The sequence below is a fragment of the Diadema antillarum genome, unplaced genomic scaffold, assembly GCF_040938485.1.
Source record: "Diadema antillarum isolate AM-2024a unplaced genomic scaffold, OU_Dant_1.0 seq00001751_RagTag, whole genome shotgun sequence".
Classification (NCBI taxonomy): domain Eukaryota; kingdom Metazoa; phylum Echinodermata; class Echinoidea; order Diadematoida; family Diadematidae; genus Diadema; species Diadema antillarum.
The window spans coordinates 726645-752385 of record NW_027272433.1 but is presented as its reverse complement, the minus strand read 5'-3'; the positions used below and the strand labels follow the sequence as shown (position 1 = coordinate 752385).

At 38.9% G+C, this 25741-nt stretch overlaps 2 protein-coding genes across 2 annotated transcripts; one reads left to right on the top strand and one right to left on the bottom strand.

The window, feature by feature from the left end:
* Window positions 1-2968: 2968 nt before the first annotated feature.
* LOC139712014 (tubulin beta-4B chain-like) lies at window positions 2969-8754 on the bottom strand. The gene is made up of 3 exons (XM_071623855.1): window positions 8628-8754; window positions 5158-5493; window positions 2969-4641 (listed from the first exon to the last, which is right to left on the bottom strand). Exons 1-3 carry the CDS (start codon window positions 8682-8684, stop codon window positions 3691-3693), a joined length of 1344 nt encoding a protein of 447 aa, XP_071479956.1. The 5' UTR covers window positions 8685-8754; the 3' UTR covers window positions 2969-3690.
* Window positions 8755-12734: 3980 nt separating this feature from the next.
* On the top strand, window positions 12735-25456 carry LOC139712024 (uncharacterized). Its single transcript, XM_071623864.1, has 13 exons — window positions 12735-12884; window positions 13354-13487; window positions 14192-14311; window positions 14939-15114; window positions 15770-15955; window positions 16989-17070; window positions 18210-18494; window positions 20127-20220; window positions 20657-20743; window positions 21546-21623; window positions 22773-22938; window positions 23743-23876; window positions 25043-25456. Exons 1-13 carry the CDS (start codon window positions 12735-12737, stop codon window positions 25454-25456), a joined length of 2106 nt encoding a protein of 701 aa, XP_071479965.1.
* The last annotated feature ends 285 nt before the right edge of the window (window positions 25457-25741 follow it).

Below are 25741 nucleotides of genomic sequence, written 5' to 3'. Positions count from 1 at the left end.
GAATGATTAACATAGTTTTGTTTGTTTGTTTTATGCCTCCTTCATAAAGTGCCGCCGGGCATTTCACTATTTCCCTCATATTTATGTAAAGATGTAATGCCTGAAAGTATTTTTTGAAATATGGTGTACACAATATGCGTTGCCAGAGAGTCTCTCTATTATAGGAAAGGTTGTGGACCACGGGGACAAGTGTTAAAAGACAAGTTGAAACAGCAAAATTGCATTTTCCTCATATCTCCGAAACGGTTTAAAGTATTTTCATGATGTAATGTTTCAGCGTTCTGGTGTTGTTTATTATTTGAGATCAAATTCTGTTGTAATAATGTGCAATTATAATAACAGAAGTGTTGGTTAGATAATTTTGTTATTTGTTGGTAGATATACGAGAGAGTGTGTGTATTAGTGGAATAGGAGTTAGAAGAAAGAGAGAGAGATGTGCAAATATTAAACGCTATTTTTTGTATTATTATGTTATAATAATTTGAATTTATTATAGTATTTATCTATCAGAGATTTGATGTAATGTGCTGTGTGTAGATTGAATGTATTTTCATATGATAGTTAATGTTTAAGAAGAGAAGATTGTGAGAAAATATATATTTTTCTTAATCAAACTGATTATTTTTGTTATATAAAATGTATTTATTTCAGCTGTATAACATCATCTGCATCAATAAGTATAATGACCGGCATACACAAGTAACATAAACTCATATTTAGAATTGTGATATTAGACATTTTGTGTTTGCTTTGTATTATGGGCTGATCTCATCGTGCAATAGCTAAGATGAATAAGCTTGATTTTTTTTTTAATGTATTTTTTTTTATTACTACGCTTTATCTTGTGTGTATTTTTAATGTATTCATGGTTCTTTGTTAACAATGTCTGTAATTCAGCCTCCGGGCTGCGATGGATATTGATCAATAAGACACCTTTTCAATTCAGTTCAATACCTGGCGGAGATTTATGAGACCACTACAGAAGCAGGAGTGCACTGTCGTATTGTGGAGGAGACACTTGCCAAAAACATGTAAAAAAAAAATCACCTGAGCTCTGCCTGTCTGACCTCTGAGTTACTTTCTTTCGTCTATCTTGTACATGTATTTGTTTTATTGTTGAACTCGTGAAAAGCTTTCTATGCAGTGATCGGATAATGTACTGATGTAGTTTGCTTTGACCAAAATCTCTAGAATTCCAAAGTTTTACTGTCTGTCTACAAGGAAGGAAAACTCATTTCATACAGTTTGGAGATGTGGACATACCCCACGTAGTAGTATACATTTTCAGTACTCGTCTTCTATCACACACATCTTGGCCTCGCAAATTTTAGGGAGTGGATGCACGATTGGAAGATGTGAGCGAGGTGAAGCTACCTGGTGTGACAACATCGAGCAACCAATGGCGGGAAAGCCATCTCACAGGACATCACAAGGAAGATCACAAGAAAACTACGGGATTCAATATCACCAATATCACATTCCACTGCTTACACCAGCACAATAATATTGCTTTGCAGAGCCTGTCCTGGCGTTATGTTTACCTGTACGACACTCCTCGCTTATGAAGTATAGTTTTAATGAAGATGATACTGTATAGGCACATCACTGTCTGTTGTTATTGTCTCCTTTTCCGTATAGCAACAATAACTGAACGTAATAATAAATGACTCTACATCAGGTGCATTTCTGAGGTTTCGATACATTTATGTGTAATGGTGTGAATCACCTTTATATCGTAAAATCTGCCATCTGAGATGAAAAAAATTTCACTTTCTCCCTATCGCATATAGCTCTCTGAATCTGAACGTGTGTGGCACTCTAATTTTTTTACCTTTAATTCTTGGGATATAAACTTCCGGTTATGAACGCGCTATGTGTAAATGTACACTTTTATGCACATTGAACGCCGAAGTACCAGTATTCACAGATCGTATCAAATTCTGTCTTATAATCTGTCGAATAATATGGCCACCACGATGCTTGCAGAAGTCAAATGTGATGGTATACCGATTCAACTGAAATCAAATTGTCAATATGGATTGGGAAAGAAGCTGAGAGTAATATCAAGTGTCCGTATGGAAAATTCACGGTATTTGGCCTGAAGTTATGATAAGTCAACAGTACACCCAAAATTGTCAGTGCTTTCTGACGTGGTTGCTTCTACTGTCAATTCACGCAACATCTCTCATTCGACAACTCTTTCACCATTCACGCCCATTTAGAAGTGTTCCAGTTACTCATTGGTTCTGGTACTAGCCAATCAGAGTAGAGTCTTTCCTGCTACTGTCACTCTGCAACAGACATTATTGTACGTATATGCTTTAACTGGTTACAGCTCGTTATTCCGAAGGTTCGTTATTCCGAAGGCTCTTTAATCCGAAGATTCGTCATTCCGAAGGTTCATTTTTCCTAATTTCATTTTCGGATTAACGAATCTTCGGAATAACGAACCTTCGGAATAACGCCACAAATGTTCGGATAAACGAACCCTTTTTCATTTTCGGATTAACGAACTTCTAGGTATAGGGAATTTGTGTGTTTCGGATTAACGACCCTTCAAAATAACGACCCTTCGGAATAGCGAACCTTCGGAATAACGAACAGCACCCGCTTTGGTTGGTTGGTTGGTTGGTTGGTTGGTTGTTAACCAGGTGATCTCGTTTTGAACTCTCATTGTCATGGACTCTTTTACACTTTACACACCTTGAGAGGTGTTTTTTTTTTTTGCCTTTTCTTCTCCATAACATTTACCATTCGAGATCAAGGCCATTCAGTGTGGTGTTGCATGTATGAAATTGAAGAGATATTGTTTTGATATGCACCTTCTTTAAAACAATCTCATCTGGAATACAGAAGAAGAATGAGAGCACACTTACAGACAGTACAGTTAAAATCAAAGATAATGGACTCACGAATCCACGTGTTGCCGAAAAAGCAATCGCTGAATTTATTTCCTGAAAGCGCATCATTGGTCCACGCTGGGTAGAAGTTATGAATCGCCTTATTTTGATTAATATAAATTTAATATGTTACATCATATAGTATAGGCATGCCATTTTTACCCTTTTTCAGATAAGTAAGGTGTACCCTGTATTTATTTTATCAAGACTGAACAACAATGTTCATATTTCCTTTTCAAAAGTAGCATAAGATCTATGTTTCTCTTTTTTATCGTTGCACTGTCTTCAAGAATTGCCTTTCCATTCTTACAGTATGTATACTCAGTGACTAATTCGCCAACATAAAATGTTAATTCTTGAAATCATTCAAAGCTAGTGAATAACATGTTTCATTTTTAATGCATTGATGGTATCAATTATGTCAACATCATAATGCAAACCTTGTGTGGTGTTCGAAGCGATCGTAGAAAATATCTATATAAATACACGTATAGTACTACATGGATGTTGACTTTCAGTTCGAAACCCGAATTGTTTCGTGTGCCGAACTAAACAGCTGCTACCAAAGCTCTGTTCCCCGTGGCTTAGTCATGTTTAGTCGACCATTCCTTGGGACTGTCGACACCAGATAGCCTCGTATAAGGTCTTTAAGCTTTTAACATTGTTTTAACCTCCATGCATTCTTCCATCACGTATAATCCGATACAGGATAAGAAACAAAATTACTACTGACGAAGTGAGTTTTCGCATTGCGTATACATACGCGTTTACCGCGGCCGTTGTTCACTTTTTATTCATTTTCTTCGTCGTCTTCGCCTTCCTCCTCGAATTCTCCTTCTTCCTCGGCGGTGGCGTCCTGGTACTGCTGGTATTCGGACACCAGGTCGTTCATGTTGCTCTCAGCCTCAGTGAATTCCATCTCGTCCATGCCCTCGCCGGTGTACCAGTGAAGGAAAGCCTTTCGCCGGAACATGGCGGTGAACTGCTCGGAGATGCGCTTAAAGAGCTCCTGGATGGCGGTACTGTTGCCAATGAAGGTGGCAGCCATCTTGAGACCACGTGGTGGGATATCACAGACAGCGGTCTTGACGTTGTTGGGGATCCACTCGACGAAGTAGCTGCTGTTCTTGTTCTGGACGTTCAGCATCTGTTCGTCGACCTCCTTCATCGACATGCGACCACGGAAGACGGCAGCAACGGTCAGGTAGCGGCCATGACGAGGATCACAGGCTGCCATCATGTTCTTAGCGTCAAACATCTGCTGGGTCAGCTCGGGAACGGTGAGAGCACGGTACTGTTGGCTTCCACGACTGGTCAGAGGGGCAAAGCCAGGCATGAAGAAATGAAGACGAGGGAAGGGAACCATGTTGACGGCAAGTTTACGGAGATCGGCGTTGAGCTGTCCAGGAAATCTCAGGCATGTGGTCACTCCACTCATAGTGGCAGAAACCAGGTGGTTTAGGTCACCATAAGTTGGTGTGGTCAGCTTTAGGGTACGGAAGCAGATGTCGTAGAGAGCTTCGTTGTCGATGCAGTATGTCTCGTCTGTGTTCTCGACCAGCTGGTGGACTGAGAGGGTGGCGTTGTATGGCTCGACAACGGTGTCGGAGACTTTCGGTGACGGAACGACGCTGAAAGTGTTCATGATGCGATCTGGGTACTCCTCGCGGATCTTGCTGATCAGAAGGGTGCCCATACCCGACCCCGTTCCACCGCCTAAGGAGTGTGTCAGTTGAAAGCCCTGGACATCAAAGCAAATAAATAAGCTCATGTCAGTCCAACAGGAAGACGGTATAGGGCCTAAGTTGTGAATATTAAATGATACCATGCAATGGACAATCAGTATATAAGGTTTATATGCTTCAACCGAGTATAGAAGCATTTTTTGGGGGTAAAAACTCGCTCTACTGAACACAATACTTATCAGCTTATCCAAAAAACAAAACAAAAAAATCAGTTCGGAAAGAAATGCGAAAAACGAATGTAATAGTTTACGCCTGACATGTCCAAGCAACATATCATAATTATGTTATAGCATTACTTTGCAAGGATGACAGTGACGGTACCTTTCTATTACAAATATAAACGCTATTGCTTGAAACATTAACCGTTTACTCCGTGTAGGCCCATCGTTCCATCTCTCTCTCTCTCTTTCTCTCTATCACTGCAAAGATATGCGGTATTGTACAGCTGGTGAATTACATACATTTTATCAACGCAACATGTCCTATAGAGACTCAAAGCTACGATGTCATACCTGAAGGCAGTCGCAACTCTCGGATTCCTTGCGAACCACATCCAAGACGGAGTCAATCAACTCGGCTCCTTCAGTGTAATGACCCTTGGCCCAGTTGTTTCCGGCCCCGCTCTGGCCGAAGACGAAGTTGTCCGGTCTGAAGATCTGACCAAAGGGTCCCGACCGGACGGAGTCCATGGTGCCGGGCTCGAGGTCGACGAGCACCGCCCTGGGGACGTACTTGCCTCCAGTAGCCTCATTGTAGTAGACGTTGATTCGCTCTAGCTGGAGGTCGGAGTCGCCATGGTAAGTTCCAGTCGGGTCGATACCGTGCTCGTCAGAGATCACCTCCCAGAACTGAGAGAAACCACAAAAATATTCAAAACCTTTTAGACTTCCGATTTTTTTTTCACGGATGTTATGTGTCTGGCAAGTAATGAAGCTGTTCGATGAAGTAAAACACAGGATAAGGTATCTGAGTAGAAGAGAAATTGAAAAAGAATGTTCGAAATATAGTAACCTGTTTTTCCCACCCATCCGCCCCTATAGTTGCATTTCTTTTAATACAACGACACACTTTCGTCAACGACAGAGCGAACATCTTTCGAGACCTTCTTGAAATATGAGATAAGAATTGAAAAAAATGAATAATGATGAGGAGAAAGATGTCCTTCAATAAATCGGGAATGAAGATACCAAAAGAAACATGTGGTTATGAATGTCTAATACAAACTAAGAGATGGCAGTTAACCTTCATTATATATAAATTGTATGACGTCCTCCATCGAATGTGAAATGGAAGTGTCTTACAGTGGGTGAAAATGTTCTTCATTAAATATGTAGTCGGAGACGTTCAGCATCCGATCTGAACAGAAAAGTGTCTTAATCAGATAGCGATGGGTGACGTCCTTCGCTGAATATGAGGTGGGAGGATGTCAGCCATGGAATAGACTCGAAACGTATTTCAGTAAATATAATGGGGAAGATGTCCCTCATTGATCATGACCCTGAAGATGTCCTTGGCTGATCAAGAGGTCTTCAGTGAATGAATATGAGGTACTCACGGGACCCTTTATGAACTATGAGATTGGATTTAGCCAACATTAAACGTGAGGTGTTAGCTAGGTGTCCCTCATCGCATGGGAAATGAGAGATAATGACAACAGCGCCTAGACTGCATGGGCGTATCTTTTAATGACTGATTGCAATAATTATCCTGACATTCTGGAAGAAAACGTATACGTTCTTTTTTGATCGATTGATCGATTGATCGATTGATCGATTGATTGATTGATTGATTGATTGATTGATTGATTGATTGACTGATTGATTGATTTGATTGATTACTTCTTTATGTAAGGAAAGGCTTTATTTCCGTGCTTTCAGTAAAAAAAATATAGAATAATTGATCTTTCACAACATTTTACAACAAAGTAAAAATTAATTGCAGAACTGAGGTGAATGAAGTACGGTGTAGAACAAAAAATAAATTCCTAGACTTAAGTTAATCTTGCATTATAAGCAAGATAAGGAAACATTTATTTTATCGGTAATAACAGCTATAGAAAGTGTAGATGGCGACCACATTAAACAGAGCTTGAAAGTGAATGAATCTTGACAATGATAATGTATTAATTCGTCTATAGGTTAGATATTTTGGCTAGATATGCATTGATGATTATCTACCTCACAACGAGACAAAAATAGATAAAACGAAAAGAGCAGAATTTCATGCAAATAATAGGTTTCTTATACGTGTATTGTGATATCAGACTGAATCTGTATTAGAGAAAAAGAAAATGAGATGAAATGGAAACTTATGTTCTCTCTTTTTCTTATATAACACCTTTGGACCAATATTTCAAATTAATTCGTGATCATTTTTATATGTGTTTGCATCTTTATTGTTGTGTACATTACCCATGGTTTCATGCAATATGAATATGCATGTACTATGTGTGTGTGTGTGTGTGTGTGTGTGTGCGTTTTTTAACCCACCTCTAAAATAGAGCAAGAGTGTTTTAGCTGAGTGAAAGAGCAACGAGTTGATGAATTATAGAATATTCAGATGACTGAAAAATAATATAATGAGGAGAAGGTCAAGGCATGTGGAATGCTCGATGAAGTATAGACAGAAGCACAAGCACTCCGCAGCCAACTGGGAAAACGAGTCCCCATAGCACGAAACAAATCGGCGGAGACTTCTTCCTCCTCTTTGCCAGTCCTCTCGCTGCCAGCATTTCATTTTTTTTTCCCGCACGCATTACTTCGCCAGCCGTCCACATTATTCATGACGGCGTGTCGTGTTTTCCATTCCTTGCGATAATTACATGCCGCCCGAGCATATTCCCACGTTCTTCCACAGGCGATTTAAAAACAGTATCATGTTTAGCCTGCCGCATAATCCGACTCGGCTGTCAGTGAAGCATACAGCATTGATGTCTCTCACAGCATCTCACAGCATTGATGTCTCTCATGAAGGTCGTATATGATGCAGAAAATGTGCGCACATAACACAGATGTTTATCATTAGAAAAGAATACAGATGACCAACATTTGGAACAAAATATCGAAGAAATATGTCATCTCTAAGCATCAGGATAAAGAAAAAAGAAAAGAAAAATACATAAGGGTGAAAACGCATTTCTTGGAATTCCTGGCATTTTTCGGTAGGAATATAGCTGTGATCTGATTATCATTATCAATTCATATGATCTCATTGATAAAGAAATATGATAACGTTATCATCGTCACATTTCATTGGGAATTTCCCTCAGGTAGAGACGGCATCTGCAATGACTCGAGATGGACTACTCCTCTCCTGAACACTTTGCGGCTGCCAATTGTAAATAACAGGGTGACATTAATGCACAACAATTGAATGAATCCGAAAGAGTTCTTTGTACATTCAGAGCTTTGAAGACATGATTTAAAAAAAAAAACCAACATTTTGACATGAAAAAGAATGAAAACATTATTGAAGAAAAAGAAATAATGCTTTTCCCCCGTTAATCTGACTTTGAGTCCAAACATTGACGTATTATCAATACTGAATAATTTCACCCTTTAGAGGAATTTCTTTGGAACTGGGAATTCCAATGATTTAGATATCGAATAGGCAAAGTTTGTATTAACACGGCCTCTTTGTTACAAATTGACAAATTCAATAACAAAAAGAGAATAAGGAGTTTGGAAGTTTCTTTGAACATGAAACTAATTTCTGATGACACATTTACCGGAAATTATAAACCATTTATTTTTGGATGTGCATGAAATACCGAGATGGATCTCCCACGGTAAAAAAAAACAACAACAACAACTCTCCGGATTTCCTTACCCACGCCCATTGCCGCTGGCATCGTATACACAGAAAACATGTAGAGGGTGTGGTTGGACGAACATATTGATGGACAATAACAATATTGCCAAAATAAGACGATGTGTATTCACAAATTCACCCCCTAATCCTTGGCAAAGTTCGAGAATCTTACCTTGGCGCCAATCTGGTTACCGCATTGTCCAGCTTGAATGTGAACGATTTCCCTCATTGTGATTGCTGACGATTTGCCGGGTTTTGCTGGCGGATGTGGAAAAAAAAGGCGAATTGTTTTCGCTACGAGGAATAGCTTGTATCTGCGCCTCGGAGCAAAGATTTTGCAGGGATCTTGAGTATGCAGATTGTTAGGTGCGTTCTCTCGAGCTGCGGAATCGCCCTGCCTCCACGTCACGTCACGTCTGCCTCGCCGATATGCTAATTGGGCTGACTCATAACCTGGGATCGCCTTGGATCTTCGAGCTTTGTGAAATCAGAGTTTTCTTTTTCATCGACGAGAACTATACACCCGACCTTCTATATTGCGTTGTTTGACCTTTTAATGTATAGTTGAATAGAAAGTTTGGACTAACAATACTTATTTGGTCACAAAGGAGGCTTATACTGAGCAAGTAACCACGAGACCAACGGATTTCAGTCCGTCCTTGTGCCCAGACAACGAAGGGATAGCTCTGCCACCAAGACTCTCCCATCCACGGACCTTGTAGGTTTGGGGACCGGGATCTCGGCAATTCCTTTGATTTCATTTTCTTTTTATTGCTATACAAGCAACATTATTTATTCTATCATCCGAGGACGAAAGTGACACATTTAAGATATATGCAGTGAATCTCTATACATCAAGCCTTCTGTGTGAGGACGTTGCATTTTTCAAGATGATCCATACATAAGGTTTCAGCAAAAAACGCCAATGAAACCTTTGCTGCCACAGTGCAACGTGAAGCGTGGTAGCACAGCGACGATTGGTTAAGGGTTTGCCGCACCCATGGTAACATAATTTGCATAGATGACTGCCCCCGCGGAACGTCCCACTGTCTTGCTCATCAGCCGTGCAGCATCAGCTCGCGTTACACGCATACCATTGCCGTGATGAATAGGCAATAGGTTTTGTGACTGTGCGCTTACTCAGTGAGCATCTCGTACAAGCATGATAAGTCACAGAGTCGAACGGAATCCTTCTGTTTAACAGAGTACGCATTCGACTGAGTCGAGCACTTTCCAAGAACATGGCCTCGATGAGATTCCTCACTGATGCATTCATGGGGTAAAGCGATTTATGAAACTCTTACCAGTCATTTGATTTGAAGTAACTCATGATGTTGTCATCTGATCATATCGGTGACAAACTATTCAGCTGCCTTTATTCTCTTTTTCTATTATTTTTTTTTCGCTCAAAATGTATTTTTCTTGCTTGTGTTATTTATGTACAATAATTAGAAATGATTTAAGTTTGTATGCCAGTTGTTGAAATCAATAAAACATATAAATTAAAAAAAAAAAACTTCACAAACGACAGCTTTGGGGAAAGTTGAAAAAAAAAGCAGAATGTACTTTTTTTCCCCTGGTATTCCAGAGAGGGTATTACCGCTTGTTATATCATTAATTTTATAACAATTTAATGTCATGTCATGTAATGATAATACTACTACTATACTACTACTACTACTACTACTACGAATAATAATAATAATAATGATAATACAATGTATTATTATAATAATAATTATTATTATTATCATTATTATTATTATTATTATTATTATTATTATTATTATTATTATTATTACTATCATCATCATTATCACTATTGTTATTACATGACATTATCATTATCTATTCATTTATTTGTTTGTGTTCTTTTTTATACCTTTTTATATGAAAATTGTGATGATCGTTGAACATGCAGCCATTCCTTTTATTCCCCCAGTTTTTCTCAAATCAAACACACATTTTTCATATCATTCATAGCACCAAATTGTTTTCTGGAACACGACTTCGAGTCAAGCAGTAATCCTGGAGCTTGTTTTTTTATCTAAATATTAATTGCTACTAAAAGAGGGAAAAGTTACATTTACTATATATATAACTGCTTTATATAGAGAACGTGATCAAACTCAAATGATGCTAATGAGAGAGAGAGAAAAAAAAAAGTTTTTGTACCCACCCACCCCCTCCCAAATATTAACCCCACACACCCTTACTCAGTACACATCGAAGCGCAAACAGACACACACACCATCTTATACTTAGTGATATTTGCAATCAATATTAGATTGCAGCAGTTAATTCCTGCGTTTTGTGTTTTTGTTCTCTTCACTGTTGTCGTTTCCGCCCCCCCCCCAAAAAAAAACACACACAAAAAAAAAACACACACACAAAAAAAAACATCGTGATCGATCGATTCAAGCGAGTTTTCGGCATCACAGCAATCGATCGATCGTTTCGGTGTGATTTTGTTGATGCCGTTTCCTTGGAAGTCACAGTAAGTAAATGATCTTGATCTCATTTATGCTGAAAGTGAAAATGTGTCATGAATAGCACACCACCTCCATTACGCACATAAAGTGTGATATGATATGCTTCAATGATATGCTTCAACGTGTTCAATATTCAATTATTTTCCATGTAGATTCGCGCAGTCATCACAATTCAATCTTGGATGAAATCTATATGAGATACACAGTCCCACCTACTTAATCCGGTGTTGTCTGTATTCACTATGTAGGTAGACCATCATAACTGCGACATTGACAGCCGCCACACGAAGTCCTACGTCCTAGCGGCGCAGTCTCCGGGGCTAATGGCATAGTATAGCTCAGGCATAGATTCATTGCCATTGGAGCCTATCGTATCGATAGGGGCAGGGCTAGGTCTTGTAGATTATCTACACAGTTTTAGTACTTTTACTGTGGGATTTGTTTGTTTGTCCGAGTGCAAAATAACTCGAACCATTGACATTGTGAACGGATTTGGATGAAACTTAAATTTACACAGGGACGGTTGAGAATGAGACAAGAAACATATCGCCTTAGTGACAGATGATTGAATTTTGGTAGTGATCCGGGAATTTTTATGGATTTTATGAAGGATTTTTGATATTTTTCAGGTAGGGTCGGGTCAGTGAGCTTTAATTTTGGGAGTTCAAGCTGCACATTTTTTGAGGTTTGCATTCGTGCACTAAAGTGCGTGCCCTGGTTTCTGCTTTAGCCTTTTTTAGTATACTTTAACTATGTATGCACAGCTGAGGCCGAGGGTTGATGGCATAACAAAACTTCAAAAGGCTTCTTTTTTTGATTGGGAAATTGGGCAATTTTCAGCATGCATACGTAAGGGTGGAAATCACTGATCTCTATGAAAGATTGAAGAACAAGATCAACGGTGGAAATGAGCTGCTTGGCGGACGTCTGTGCTGTGAGAGTGCTTCTCTAGTATTCTTAATACTATAGATTAGAAACACTTTATTTACCCAATGGCAGCGATATAAATCACCCACACTCCACAGGCCTGATAATTTTGCAGTTTTTTAAGACTAATAAGAGTAAAGCAAGCCACCCATAATTTGACCATAATGCCATCCAAACATCGGCTGCGGCCTAATGTAAAACCCATGCTTTTGCGTGCAGTCAAATTTTGGTACAGGAGGTCGAACCTTTGTGAGCCCCCCCCCCCCCCCCTTTTTTTTTGAGAAACAAATGAAAAAATTTCTATGGTCAGCTTCATATGTATACAAAGGACATAAGTAAATACCTTGTAATCATTTTCAGCCATACTTTGCAAAAGCATATTGAACAATGCATGTTACAATACCTAGAGTCTCTAGATCCAGCTCCTTCAAGATCTGTTTGCTACAGGTATGCCTTATTTACCTATTACAGGAAGGTGTATGTGTGTAATCAAGTATTCAAATTGTTTGTCTGTATGCAAAGGACAATAGAAAGTGCTGTGTGTGTATTGTATGTCTATTTATGTCACAAGATAAAGGTGAATGGACAGAATGATCCACACATCAAATGCAGCAATCAATTTGTTAAAGACAAGTTTGGAAATGGGGGGGGGGGGGGATACGCTACATGGCACTGTGGTGTCAAGGCATACCCCATCTGAAGGCAATTTGCACTTGAGATTTAAAATATGGCACTGTCTATCAACCACTCTCTTCTGTGTATTCTCGCTCTTTCTACGGTTTCTGCAGACATGCAATTAAGGTTTCATAGTTGGTCATGTTACATACGGCAGTGTTTGTGCCTTCACACCCGACCCAAAGATGACAGACTCACCGTCCACCATTGAACGTCTTCCTCTTGAGCATCCCCTGCCAGAAGAAATCCAGCAGATGACCAGAGATGACACCATCTGCAAGTTCTGTGGTGTCAGCTACCTCATTCACCACGAGGTCAAGAGACTGGAAAAGGAGGTATAGTCCTCGCCATTCCTTCAAGGGACTAGTTACTTAAAAGTTCCATTCATATGGTTCCTAACTTACAGTAACAGGCCCTTGGGGTGCAGCTGTCATTAAAGTTAGCTAACAACAAGTTTACTTACACAGTTCTGTTTGGACCTAACAAACAAATAGAGACATTGGATTCCCAGAAATCCATTCACTTGCCACTGTAAAGTGGAAGATGATTGATGTATGTATATGCTGTGATAATGTGGTTATGCAATTGTTACTTTCTTTTGTATTAATATAGAAAATATTGTGGGTTAAGCTATTATTATTTTCTGTTGTTTCATGATTATGAATAGTAATTTCTGTCAGCAGTTGTCAGCAGTAGGAGCAAATATCTTGTGACTTATAAATATTTCTCTTTAGTAGCATATTGAAGTAACTTAGACAATGTTTGATGTGCTTTGCATTGTACATCTATTTTTCCTTTCTTCAGCTTGAAAAGGTGAATGCCCAACTGGAGAAGTATAAAGCATGTGGAGAAAGAGAAAAAGTTCTTAAAGTGGAACAGGAGAGACTGAAAGAGGCTCTTTCAGAGAAGGAAAGAATTGTAAATGACAGAAATGCAAGGTATGTTTGAGGTTACATTAATCACTACACCACCTGGTTTCACTCATTCTCACTCTCTACTTTATTTCTTTATGATTTTTATGTACTTTGACAAATAAATGTAATAGAATCCTGAAATGGCAAAATTTGACTAATTACTTTAATTCAATGTGCCTTTAATTGCATTTTTTTTTTACTTCAAAGTATTAATGTACATGAACATAGCAATATATTTTTAGCTGTCCTTTTTTTTCTGACAGTCCATTGTGATAGTGTTGAAAAAGAATTGGCACCTTATTGTAACATGCTGTAACAATATATTCCCTTAGCATTTCAGTATTCAATCTACTGTTCATTTGACCCTTACCTGTTTGAGAATATGTTGCTTCTGTATTAAAGCAATTAGCATATACTGCTCATATGTCTAGAAAATTATAAACAATTTAGTTAATCAATTACATAACTAGTAATTGTTAAGTATGAAGAAAGATTTCACCCATACTTTGACACATGGTTTTGTAACGTCATTTGCTAGCTAGCAATAAAGTATTATGGATAGAAAGAGGGCTTGTACATGAAGGATGTATGAAATGTAGCATCAAATCTGCATACCATGGACACAAAACAAAATTCAGGTGTGCTAAATTAGAGCATGTAGATATGGATTCTTCCCTTCAAAGAACATGAAAGGTGAGAGTGCAGTCTTGATTATACCACATTTGCAGCATCGAACACCTGAAGTCAAATGTAAAGGTGAAGGAGCAGGAGATCTGGAAAGCTGTGCAGCAGGCCGAGGCAGCACAGAGACAGCTTGAAGCAGAGAAGGGCAGCAACGGAAAACTCAGGTACAAATATCTTGATGAGTAATCATGATGGTGGTGATGATGCTCTTGCTCCTAATATTGCATGGTGATGAGATGATGCTGACGGTGATGATGGTGATCATGATGATGATGCTGCCATTTCAGTGATGATGCAAGATTGCTACGGTTTGCTGTATTGCTGTTGTGCCAGGTACATTGTTTGTAAGCATTCACCTACCCTTACCAAAAAAACTTTTAATACAGATGAAAGGTTGGCTATGTAAATGAAAGTCAAGAAAGGAACAGAAGATTTCTCCAAGTGCAATCAATGTTCATGAATAAGAATGAGCACAAAACATATACCTACACCCACTTACACATTGTAACTGTTCAGGTTTTTGTGAGATAGCTCTATGTTTTGACTTTCAATATCAATTGGCAACATTTTTTTCTGAGTGATTGATATGTTTGATACTTTTCCAGGATTTGATAATAACTCATGATCAGGTTTAGCCATGGTTATTGGTGGCAAAGTGTAAGTTTTAGTGAAGGATCATCAAAGAAATTTCATGAGCTAGTGTTGTTTCAAAATGAGTGTCAAAGATCTGCTTGGGAAAAGTGTGACATTTGCCATGATTTGATAACTGGGAATCTCTCTGTCCTCTACAGGCAATGGAAGAAAGACGTCATCCAGAGGCTCCCCCTCATCATGTCCTCAATCTCAGAGCAGAAGGGTGGACTGGCCAGTGTCCGAACTGAGCTGAAGGACCATGGTGCGGTCATTGATGCAATGTCAAGAAAACTGACCACTGTAATCCAGAAGGTTTGCCGAAAGGAGAAGCAAGGTACACCTTAAAGCAAGGAACAATGAGATTGACAGCTTCTCGTTCTCTCGATAGGGCTAAGCAATGAAGCCAGGGTGCCTAAAGGGCGTTAACACTGCTGCCACTAGAGTAGACATAGTCTGTTTGTGAGTCAGTGTGTTTTAAATTCTCTTTGCTTAACTACTTTGCCATTTTTAAAGCATTTTGAAATGGTTTTGATAGACATGGTTTGAAAGCCCAAGCATTACCATGGCAACCATCCAAAATTTTTACAAGTTCTCTCTTTGAAAGGGGTATGTCAGAGATACTCATTGCATTTTGTGAAGGTAGTTCAGTCATTGATAAGAATTGATTACAATTGCTGAAGAATCAAAGCCCAAACTCATTTGTAGATTATTTGTGTTATCCAAGAGAACACCTTTTCTCTTTGAAATTATCTATCAGATGACGGTTTTAATTTTCATCATAAATTACAGGGATATGATTGCTGTGGGCGCCCTAACTAGTAAAATTGTTTTGTGGTGAATGAATGTGTGAATTATGGGAAATGATTTTTGGATTGATGCATAATACTTTTGATCGTTGGTATGCCATATGAATTCTCAGCTGTCAGGCAGATATTATCCTGTCTAGCGACAAGCAAGTCAACATCAGTTTTTGTTGTTGTTACTTGCAGTGGTGGAAGGAATCATGTCAAGGGCCACTGCTGCTGAGAAACTGTCAGCATCACTCCAGGCACAGGTGAAGGAGGCAGAAGACAAACTAGCCGCTGGCCGGATGGACGGTCAAATGTTAGGAGAGGTCAGAGTTCGTCTGAAGGAAGTGGAGGGCCGGCTGAACAAAGCGACGGCTACAGAAAAGAGTAAGAGCTAGTCACTAAATGATTTCTGTCAGTAGCAGCATCCATTACTAGTATTCAGTAGTGTCAGTAGTGTAGTATGCCATGGAGCAGAACCTAATCCATATGGTAGATGACAGTCATATTTGTGATGTGGGTGATTTTTTTTTTTTTTTTTTTTTTTTGGGGGGGGGTCTTTTTTTTGGGGGGGGGTGGGAGGTCATGCCTTTCATATTCCTTCTGCTGTATTCTCTTTTTACACAATATTCTGGTAATTCTGTATTTTGATATGCAAAGAGCAAGAATGGAGTTTCTTGGCAGTTTTCAGTACATACACTAGTTCATGAGAATGTGGCAAGCTTCATGTATGGCATAATGTGTTTGAATACATATGGATATCAAAGTAACAATCAGCCATGAAACCTGTGATGTGAAAGTATTTGTCAACTACTAATCAAAGTAATCAACTACTATTCCATTGGCAATAAATTTCAGATGTCAAATTTGGGGAGGGATAAATTGCCTGAGATCTGGGGTGGATTGTTGTGGAGAGTCTTTTATGGTGTGTGTTGTGTTGTTTCTTTTGCACAATCATGGTTTCATTTCAAAGTGCCATTACCTGTAGAGGTAAATTATGATTAAACTAGCACATACATTAACCTCTACACTAGTACCATGGTCTGAAGTCAGAGCTTCATTTTCACTGGTCTTTACCAATATCTCAAATTTAATTAACACAGCACTTCAGTCTACTGTGGATGTACAGAGATTGCCTAGTAAATATGTTCATCTGTCTCAATGTATACTACTGTTATACACTAGCTGATGCTGAGTGTATATGCATGGTTCATTCACATTTCTGCCCATCTTTTTTCTTGTGTTTACATTGTTCTGTAAATATTTCAAGATCTTTGAAACATTTGTAGCTGACTTTGGACAAAATGAAGCTGAAATGATTGTGATTGCAACGATGATGAGTATGATGCCATATTTTCAATTCCATTTACAGTGATTGTCATTACTAGCTACTTCCAATATTTCATTTTGTAAATGACAGGACTAGAGGATGAACTACAGAAAGCCATCATGGATGGCAGATCAGCAAAGTCTGAAGTTGCACAGTTGCAAGAGTTACTCAGGTAGGAGCCACACACAATCGTATTTGTGGATTATTGTAAAACTATGATGACTAGATCTTACCAGTATATCTAGGTGTGAGAAATTGTGCTTTTAGATTCTCATTTCATTAAGCTGATGATTTTGGTGTTGTTCATGCGAGTGGGATAATGTCTCCCAAGTTGTTTTATTGTTTATGTGAGAATCGGAAGCTACAAACATACCAAACTCATCTTTAGACTGCAGCTCCCTGGGTTTTACCCTTATCCCCCAATTTTACCTTAGTAGGTATCATACGTTTAATGTAAATCAAGCCGGTATTAATGATAAATTGTGAAAAATTATAATACTGTGTTTAGTTTTGGTTGAAAACATAAATCAATGAAATATTTCATATCAAATACCTGTTTTGGGAAGGGCTGGTCTATTGTTTTTATAGTAGATGAGAAATTTGACTGTGTATGATGACATTTCATTTCCTCAGTTCATACTGCAGTGATTAGTGTAGTGGTAAGGGACATAACGTCGCTGGGGCGACAAGACCTCGTATCTACAAAATGTCAAATGTTCAGGAGAGCCAAAAAACATGGCAGCCAAGGCACTATGTCAAATGGGATAGCCTTTCCTTTGACATGCCTTGGTGGCTTTATTTTGGGGGTTAGACAGCTAGGATTTGGGCAGGACATCACTGAACTGATTATCAGACCATTAATCTATAAAAGTCATTTTCACCAAAATTTCAGATACGAGGTCTTGTCACCCCAGCGACGATAAGATCTTGTATGTATTTTATGTTGAGTGAAACCATATATCAATACATTCAAGGGAATGCAGAGAACTCGAGGCTTTTGAAATGAAGCTTTGTGAACCTCTATAACATTTATTTTAAGTTGAATTTTTTTAATTGCATTAGTGTGAAACCAGCAGTGCAAGTACAAGTAGTATAAGTATAAATGTAGTAATGTTTCTTTTCATTTTGTAGTGTGCAGTAGAGTATATCCATATGGTAATTGCACAGCCATTATGCTTATCATCAATGTCAATTTGTTGCTGGGCCTCTAGAATGTAGCATCTTTAGTTTGAAAGAAGAATTGAAAGGACTTCCAAGTGTTGTATAAGATTACTAGGCTGTTCTACAGCATTCAATGAATGCCTCTTGCAGGACAAAGTCATTGGAAGTGGAGGATGTCCACAAACAGAGGGCCAAGCATGAGCAGTTCCTTAGTGACACCATCACCAAGCTGCAGGAGGAGCTCCGTTGCCGGGTGGAGGAGGCGAAGGAGAGGCAGAGGACCTTACAGGAGATGCGGGAGAGGGAGGAGGAGGCGAGGAAGCGGATAGAGGCCAGCGCCAGCAGCAAGATGGAGGCTACAGCAAAGGAGACCACACAGCTACGGGAGGCTCTGGAGAGTGCTAGGAGGGACTGCTCTTCACTGAGAGAGGAACGGTAGGTGTGGTGGGAACATTAACCCTGAGTGTGCTTTGAGTGCTGATTGAAACAAAAATAAAACCCATAGCATTGTACACATTGTCCAAAATCCCTTGCACAGAAAGGGTTAAGAAACTATTCACTGAGAGTCTAACGGCAGGTATGGGGGGGGGGGGGGGGGAGTGACCTTGCGCCATTATTGATACCGCCCAGCTATATTCATCAAATGTGTGCGTGTGTAAAGTCTGGGGGGTGTTTCATCAACGTTTGTCAGCGCTGACAATTTGAATCACCATAGTAACAGTCAGTAACCAGAGCATCTCAGCCAATCAAAACCAAGGATTTTGCTGGCAAATGTTGATGAAACACCCCCCTGGTATCAAGTGGCAAGGCTCACCCCAAGCCCCAGTTGCCCCCGCAGCTTGGTGACAGTTGAGATAGCAGTGTGGACGGTCATTAAAAAAAAAGATAACATCTCTGGTGACTGTCCCGCAACACGAGGTCAGTGAGGAACTGTGGGTATGGCAGAGATATACTCTGGTCCTCACTGAAACAGGAATGGCGGATGTGTAAGGGATGTTACAGAAAGCATGACTGAGGCTGTTTGCGGCTACTTATACTGTAAAACTAGGCATGTTCGTGTACATTTTAATTTCGCGAATTTCGCGAGAGCCAGATTCACAAAATTAAAATGCATGTGAAAGTTCTTATCTACACTTTACGCATTGAATGATCGAGGCAACTCGCGAAAATTTCATCATGAAGACGGCAGTCGGCTCCAATTCACAAAAATTTCATGCCATGAAAATATTGTGTTCTACAGTAATGTAAAGACTGATTTGTTTTGTAAAACTACAGTAAATTCAATTCCAGCAAAACTTTGTGCAAAAGTCAGCAAAATTATTCTGGTCTTATTGTATCTACTGGTATTTTTATATCATAAGTTTTTCGATTCACAAAATTAATTTGAAATTCACTTTGCAGACATGGATAGCAAAATCTGTTATAATCTTATGATATGCATCTTAACACTAAAGCAAGTTTGTAGCTATTGAGTCCTGCAAAACTAGTTGTAAACATTGTGACTTTTCATCACATCTTATCGTCATCAGGAGGACAAATTGCATAGAGAATATCCCTTCCCATGATCCAACAAACACATACACATGGGATTTAATCAGTTTCGTACAGAAAATCTTTTTCTAATACTGTAAAAGTGGTTATTTTTGCGTGATTGATTTTTCATACTCGGCCAGGTATAGTGTAGATTTAATGATTTTTGCTTGTTTTAATTCCGGACTATCAAAACATTATATAGTATTACATATCACGAGCAAAAATATTTGTGTGCTCTCATTTTCCACTTTTATAGTAGTCAGTGATAAGTCAAGTCAGATTATCTTCAAACGTTTAAATAATGCAAAGACAATGTGATTATCACATGTATCAATAGACTGTTTATCCACACCTCTTGTGAACATGCAAAATGCTCCACATATTTTTAATGAATTATTCTTTAATGTGACTTTGTGTTGAACACCTCCCTGTATTCAATTGCCTTTCATGAGTTGTGTCTTAGCCTAATCCTTAGCCTCAGGAATCTGGTTGTGCTTATGTTATGGTTTGCATTCATCTTTTTGACTTGCACAGGGAAACTATGATCACAACACACCAGCATCGTATCGAACAACTCAAAGAGAGCTTTAGGCAGAGAATGCAGGAAGCAGATGGATGGCCTGAAAAGGTGAACAAACTTTTATCTTCAGCCATATTCTGCCTCTAAAAAAAATTTGACTTTCATCATGTAGGTTTTCACTTTTGTGTCATTTCTTATTGATCCTGTCCCAAAAGTGCTGTGAAACATAGTCTTTTAAAATCTTTACATGCTTTGAGGTGGGTTTTTTTTTTTTTTGGATAATGGACATCATTTATGAAAATAAAATAAAATTTATGAGAGTTTTTTTAAACTACAGCAATGGATTTGCAAAAATATCTCTTGTCGTATGCTGTTACGGAGGTCATAGCAGAAAATATAGTGCACAAATGAATCACAGGAAACACAGATCATTTATTCTAACTTTATAGATGTAGTGAAAGCCTAACATTTACTTGCATATGCTGGTAATTGCTATTTCAATACTTTTGAAGTGACAAATGATATGTCTACTATTATCCTCCAGCTGAATGAAGCCATGAGCAAAGAAAGGCAAAGACATGCAGACGAGATGGCCAGCTTGGAGGAGAAACTTCGGAAATCATTTGAAGTGGTGAGTAAATCGCCACTGAGAGTGATAGTGAATGTCACCAAAATGTGCCTTCAAACTTGAGTGTTGGTAATGATGAGTGGAGTCTGGTAGCAAAAATAATTCTAATGAGTATGACAAACTCGAGCTTGTGTGATGCATTTTATCTCAACACCCAGTGAATGGTCATTCATAATGATTTCTGTTGTTACTCTACTGCTACTCTGACAATGTTGGCCACTACCACCACCACCATTCTGCTAAACACTTCTATTCAAATTCATGATTCTACTTCTACTGCTGCTGCAGAGTGGCAACAGCAGCAGCAGCAGTAGCAATTACAACAACAACAACAACAACAACAACCAGAACAACAACAACAACAACAACAACAACAACAAAAACAACAACGACATCAACACCATCAACAACATCAACAGAAAAATAGAAGAGGCAGAGCTTGTGTTGCTACACAGCCCTCTCTCTTTTCTTTCATGTGTAAAAAAACAAAAATGCAGAGTCTGCCCCATCTTGAGGAGTGAAATGCAAATAAGAGTGGTGCACAAACAGAGAGACTGCCCCCTCTTCTGGAATGCAGTTTTCCCATCCACACAGCAAACACACAAAGCAAAACAAAACAAAACAAACAGCCAAGCAAAACAAAAATCAGAACTGCCTATACTCGGAGATTCATCCCCGAGGGTGGATTATTATGTGGATTCAGTTTAGATAGGTTGTGTGTCTCCAGGGAGAAACACAAGTGTGATGATTGTGATGTTTGCTTCTGTTCCACTACTCCCAATTCTCTCATTTTGCCTTCATGAAGGAACTGGAAATCCAAAAGCAGCGACATGATGAACTGATCCTGAAGTACAAGCAGGAGCTGGAAAGTGCTGAAGCTAAGGTAATCATCCTAATAGTTCTCATTTGATTGGATGACCCTTAGTTTGTTAATGAGTGCAATACTTATGTGAATTATAATTGGCCTCAGACACAAAATCATTAAAAAAAAAAAAAGTTCACTTCAGTTTAAGCAAATTCAAATAGATGTCATGGTTATACTGACCAAAATAGAAGTCAGTAATTCAACATTCATGAAAGTATTCAAGTATCTCAAACCAAGGTCCAGCAAAAGTGAAATCACATTGATTTCACCCCTTGTTTCTTGCACACTAAATGACAAACATATGAAGTTAATTTATTTTTATGAAAATCAGTTGGCACAAATTATCTTAATGTATGGTGTGTAACATGCTACTGTCATTTCATTTCAGTGCAGTGTCATGGAGAAAGGAAATCATGTATATCAAAAATAAAGTGGATTGAGTGACACTCTTTGATTGAAACAAACATGGAATGAAATCCAAGTGACATCTGATTCATTCAACCTTGGTGGTTATATTAAGATGCACACAGGATATTGTATTTGACACTGACATCCAAGTTGTCATAATGTTCTTCACATTAGTCTGATATTGCTGGAATTTTCTATCAGCTATTCAATTTGTTTCCATATTTTAATACAGTATTCTGTAAACATGGAAATTTTCACGGTGTCAAAATGTTCGCGCATCTTGCACAATCAGAAACTAGCGTGAAATAAAAGCACTTGAATATTTTTGCTTGCCATATGTTCTAGTAGTGGATGTCTTGATTCCGCGGAATAGCGAAACTTATCTTACCTGGCGAGAGTGAAAAATTAATTGCGAGAAAATATCCACTTTTACAGTAGTACTTGACTACATGATTTTGGCAGGTTTGGCAAGTGTATGGTTTGTACAGATCAAGGCAACTGAAACTTTACCTGTTCATTATCTGGCCAGACCAGCATGTGTATGTGTAAACAAATCTCTGTAATCATGTCAAAACAGGACAATTACATTCAGGTCTGTATCTGAGGATTAAGGAGGGGTAGTCATATTCTATGTTTATGATATCCAGATGCCATCTTGCAAAAGCTGTAGAGATTTGCAAGATATTTCTACCATGTGGGTATGTGCAATAAATTCTATGGAGTTTAGTCATCCTTCTCTTCTTTTATATCCTAAAATAGTTGAAGAGCAGTCTCCAGCGAGATCGAGAGTCGATGAGGATCAAGCTGGAGGGAGTTGAAAGGGAGCTGAGTGAGACCAGGGAGCTGGCTGCAGGTCAGGAGAGGGCCTTGAGAGAGGAGGTGGAGAGTCTGAAGAGGGTCATCGCTGAACTTAACAAACATCAAGGTATTAACCCGTTCCGTATGGGAACCTGGTGGTCTGTGTATTAAGTCTGTGGGGACTTCAGAATTCAGTATGGAACAGCTTAATGATGATGCATCTCAGTCATTGGATAGTCTGACCTACCTCAGTATGCTCTTGTGTGTATCAGATTTTGAAAGAGAAATTTCGCAGACAGAATACCAGTACTCTTTTTGAGCGTGTACTCCACACATGAACATAATGGATACTACATTTAATTTTGCATTGACACTCGATCAGCAAATGCAAGCATAATGCCACTTGACGCAACATTTTATTTCTTCTTTTTTATTATGCCGAGCAGCAGTTTATGAATGAATTAATGAGCTATGAAATCTATGTGTATCATGGTCATTACTTTCACAAAAGTATTTCAACATGTTCTTTGTACTGTCATATGCAATGTCCCTACATTGTGCTTCACCTACAAGGAGTTGATAAATGACCTTTCCATTTGATTCTCCATGTTATGGAAACTGAGGATTTGAGCAGTATGTGATAGCCTGTGCAAGAAAAAAAAAAAAGAAAGAGAGAGAGTGAACAAATGGGAAAACGCCACAATATGAGTTAGGTTTTTCAGTTGTATCGCCATTATCAATCATTTCATGTATGTTCTTCAAAAACAGGGAATACATTTATTTCCTGAGAATAGTAAAACAAAGTGATAGATTTTGTGCAAGCCGACACTGTGTGTACAATGGAGAATCTCAGCAAATTCCTTCATTCTGAGTATGTGGCATGAGAATGTTAGGAAGTGACAGATGCTGTGGATGTGTGAATATTTTGCAGCACAAGAAGACAGGGAGAATGAAGACGAGCTGCGGACTGTGAAGGCAGAGCTGAGAGAGGCTGAGCAGGATCTCGCCTCAGCTCAGCAAGATAAGAAAGATTTAGAGAGGAAGTTGAATCAGAGCAAAGAAGAGGTGAGGATTTTTTTGGATATGTGACTCTATGGATCCTGGGGCGTGTTTCGCAAAGGATTTAAGATGCTGAACATGCAAAGTTTATGAATTTCTCTGTCCTTATATCGGTGACAGGGCTTTCACCAAATTGTACACCATGAAATACTGATCTCCAGCCAGTCACAGGATGAGTGTGTTTGAAGGAATAAAATCGTTTTGGATTTAAAAAAATGAGAGCGTTTTTACACCCCTGGAGGTGTTTCACAAAGAATCTAAGTCGATCTTAAAAGTTAGGATCAACATGAAAATGATGGTATGTGTTTGTCGGCAATGATATTCTGATTTCCAAATAAAACTGAAAATTGTGGAGGTATTTTCATGCAGTCATTAACCATAGAATAAGTGACAAAGGAAATTTTCTATGAATTTTGATAACAATTTGAAGTGGATTGTAATAGTATCAATTTAAACTGAACAGAGAAACTAATGGCATGCCATGATGTATAAGTTGATCTTAACTCAAAGATTATCTTATGTCCCCTGTTTGTTCTGGTCTTATAAACGTCATAGAGCAGAATACCATGCATAAAATACTAGTTCATCCATTTTCTCCAGTTGATGACATTTTCGATATGCAGATTGGCTTGTTGTTAGGTTGTTTTGCATTATAAGATAGGTGCAGAGTCATCATGCAGCTTTTGTGAGTGAGACGGATGTAGAACGTGTTTGTATGTCAATGCAGCATTTAACCAGGTCCTCAACAGCACAACAGAGATCCATCTAAACGCAGATGTACCTGTTAAACATGTAATTTTAATGCTGGATTTCAGCATCTACTTTTAAATATGATGTTTATGTTATTAATAGTTCCAAGTCTTGTAATCATTAAAATGGAATGATGTTCAACGTTTGCAGATATTTTTCACATCCAGAATTTTCACTATAGTATTTTCCTTTCTGTTGATATTGACCAGTTGTGAACAAGCCTTTAAGTTTTGATTAGGTGATTAATTTAGTATATGCATATACTTTTCAATTCTGGGATGTTCACCCTCTACCCCATTACCCTAGCTAATAAATAAATTATTCATTACTAGTTGTGCCATTTACTAATCATCCAAGGATGTTTGGTTGATATCTGACAAAACTAATGTTTGAACTTGTGCCATGGTCTTTCTGTATCACAGATTGCATTTCTGCAGGAAACAGTCCACCGTGAATGTGAGGAGCGTTATGAGTTGACGGAGGCCCTCAGCAGAGCCAAGGAGCAGCTCCTGGTACACCACCGTGGCTCGGAAATCGCCAACAACAGCTCCGGCCGAGAAAGCAGCCATAGATTTCCCTCCTCCCCCTCATCACAGGTCCCCATGCATCCCTCCAGCCCAAAGTCAAACCCCCCTGGAGGACCCAGTGTTGGTAAGAGGAAGAACAGCAGTGGTAACACACCCCAAAGTGAGCGCACATCCAGTTTCACCATGACCAAGTCACCAGTGACTCGGGGAGGAGGAGGAGGTGGTGGGGGCAGCCTGGCAGACAGCAGACATCGCATTGCAGCTGTCCTGGGGAGAAAAGAACTGAAGATGCAAATAAAAACAGACTGAGGTATCATACTCAAGCTGTGTAATGGAATTATGAGTGTGTGAAACTTTACCCCAGTTTTACATGTGGCCCACAATGTATGATTAAAAAGTATCTTCTCGATGAAAAGGCTGCTGAACTGACTACTCCTGTGAAGTGTTTTATGTAGCATTCCAATGATTTGATTAAAAGGCAAATCATTTCACCCACTGGATATGACTATGTTTGCTGATAGATGTATTTGTTTACTAATGGTTTCAGCACTTACCAAAGAACATAGACTGCACCTTTTTGTATTTTTGAATGGT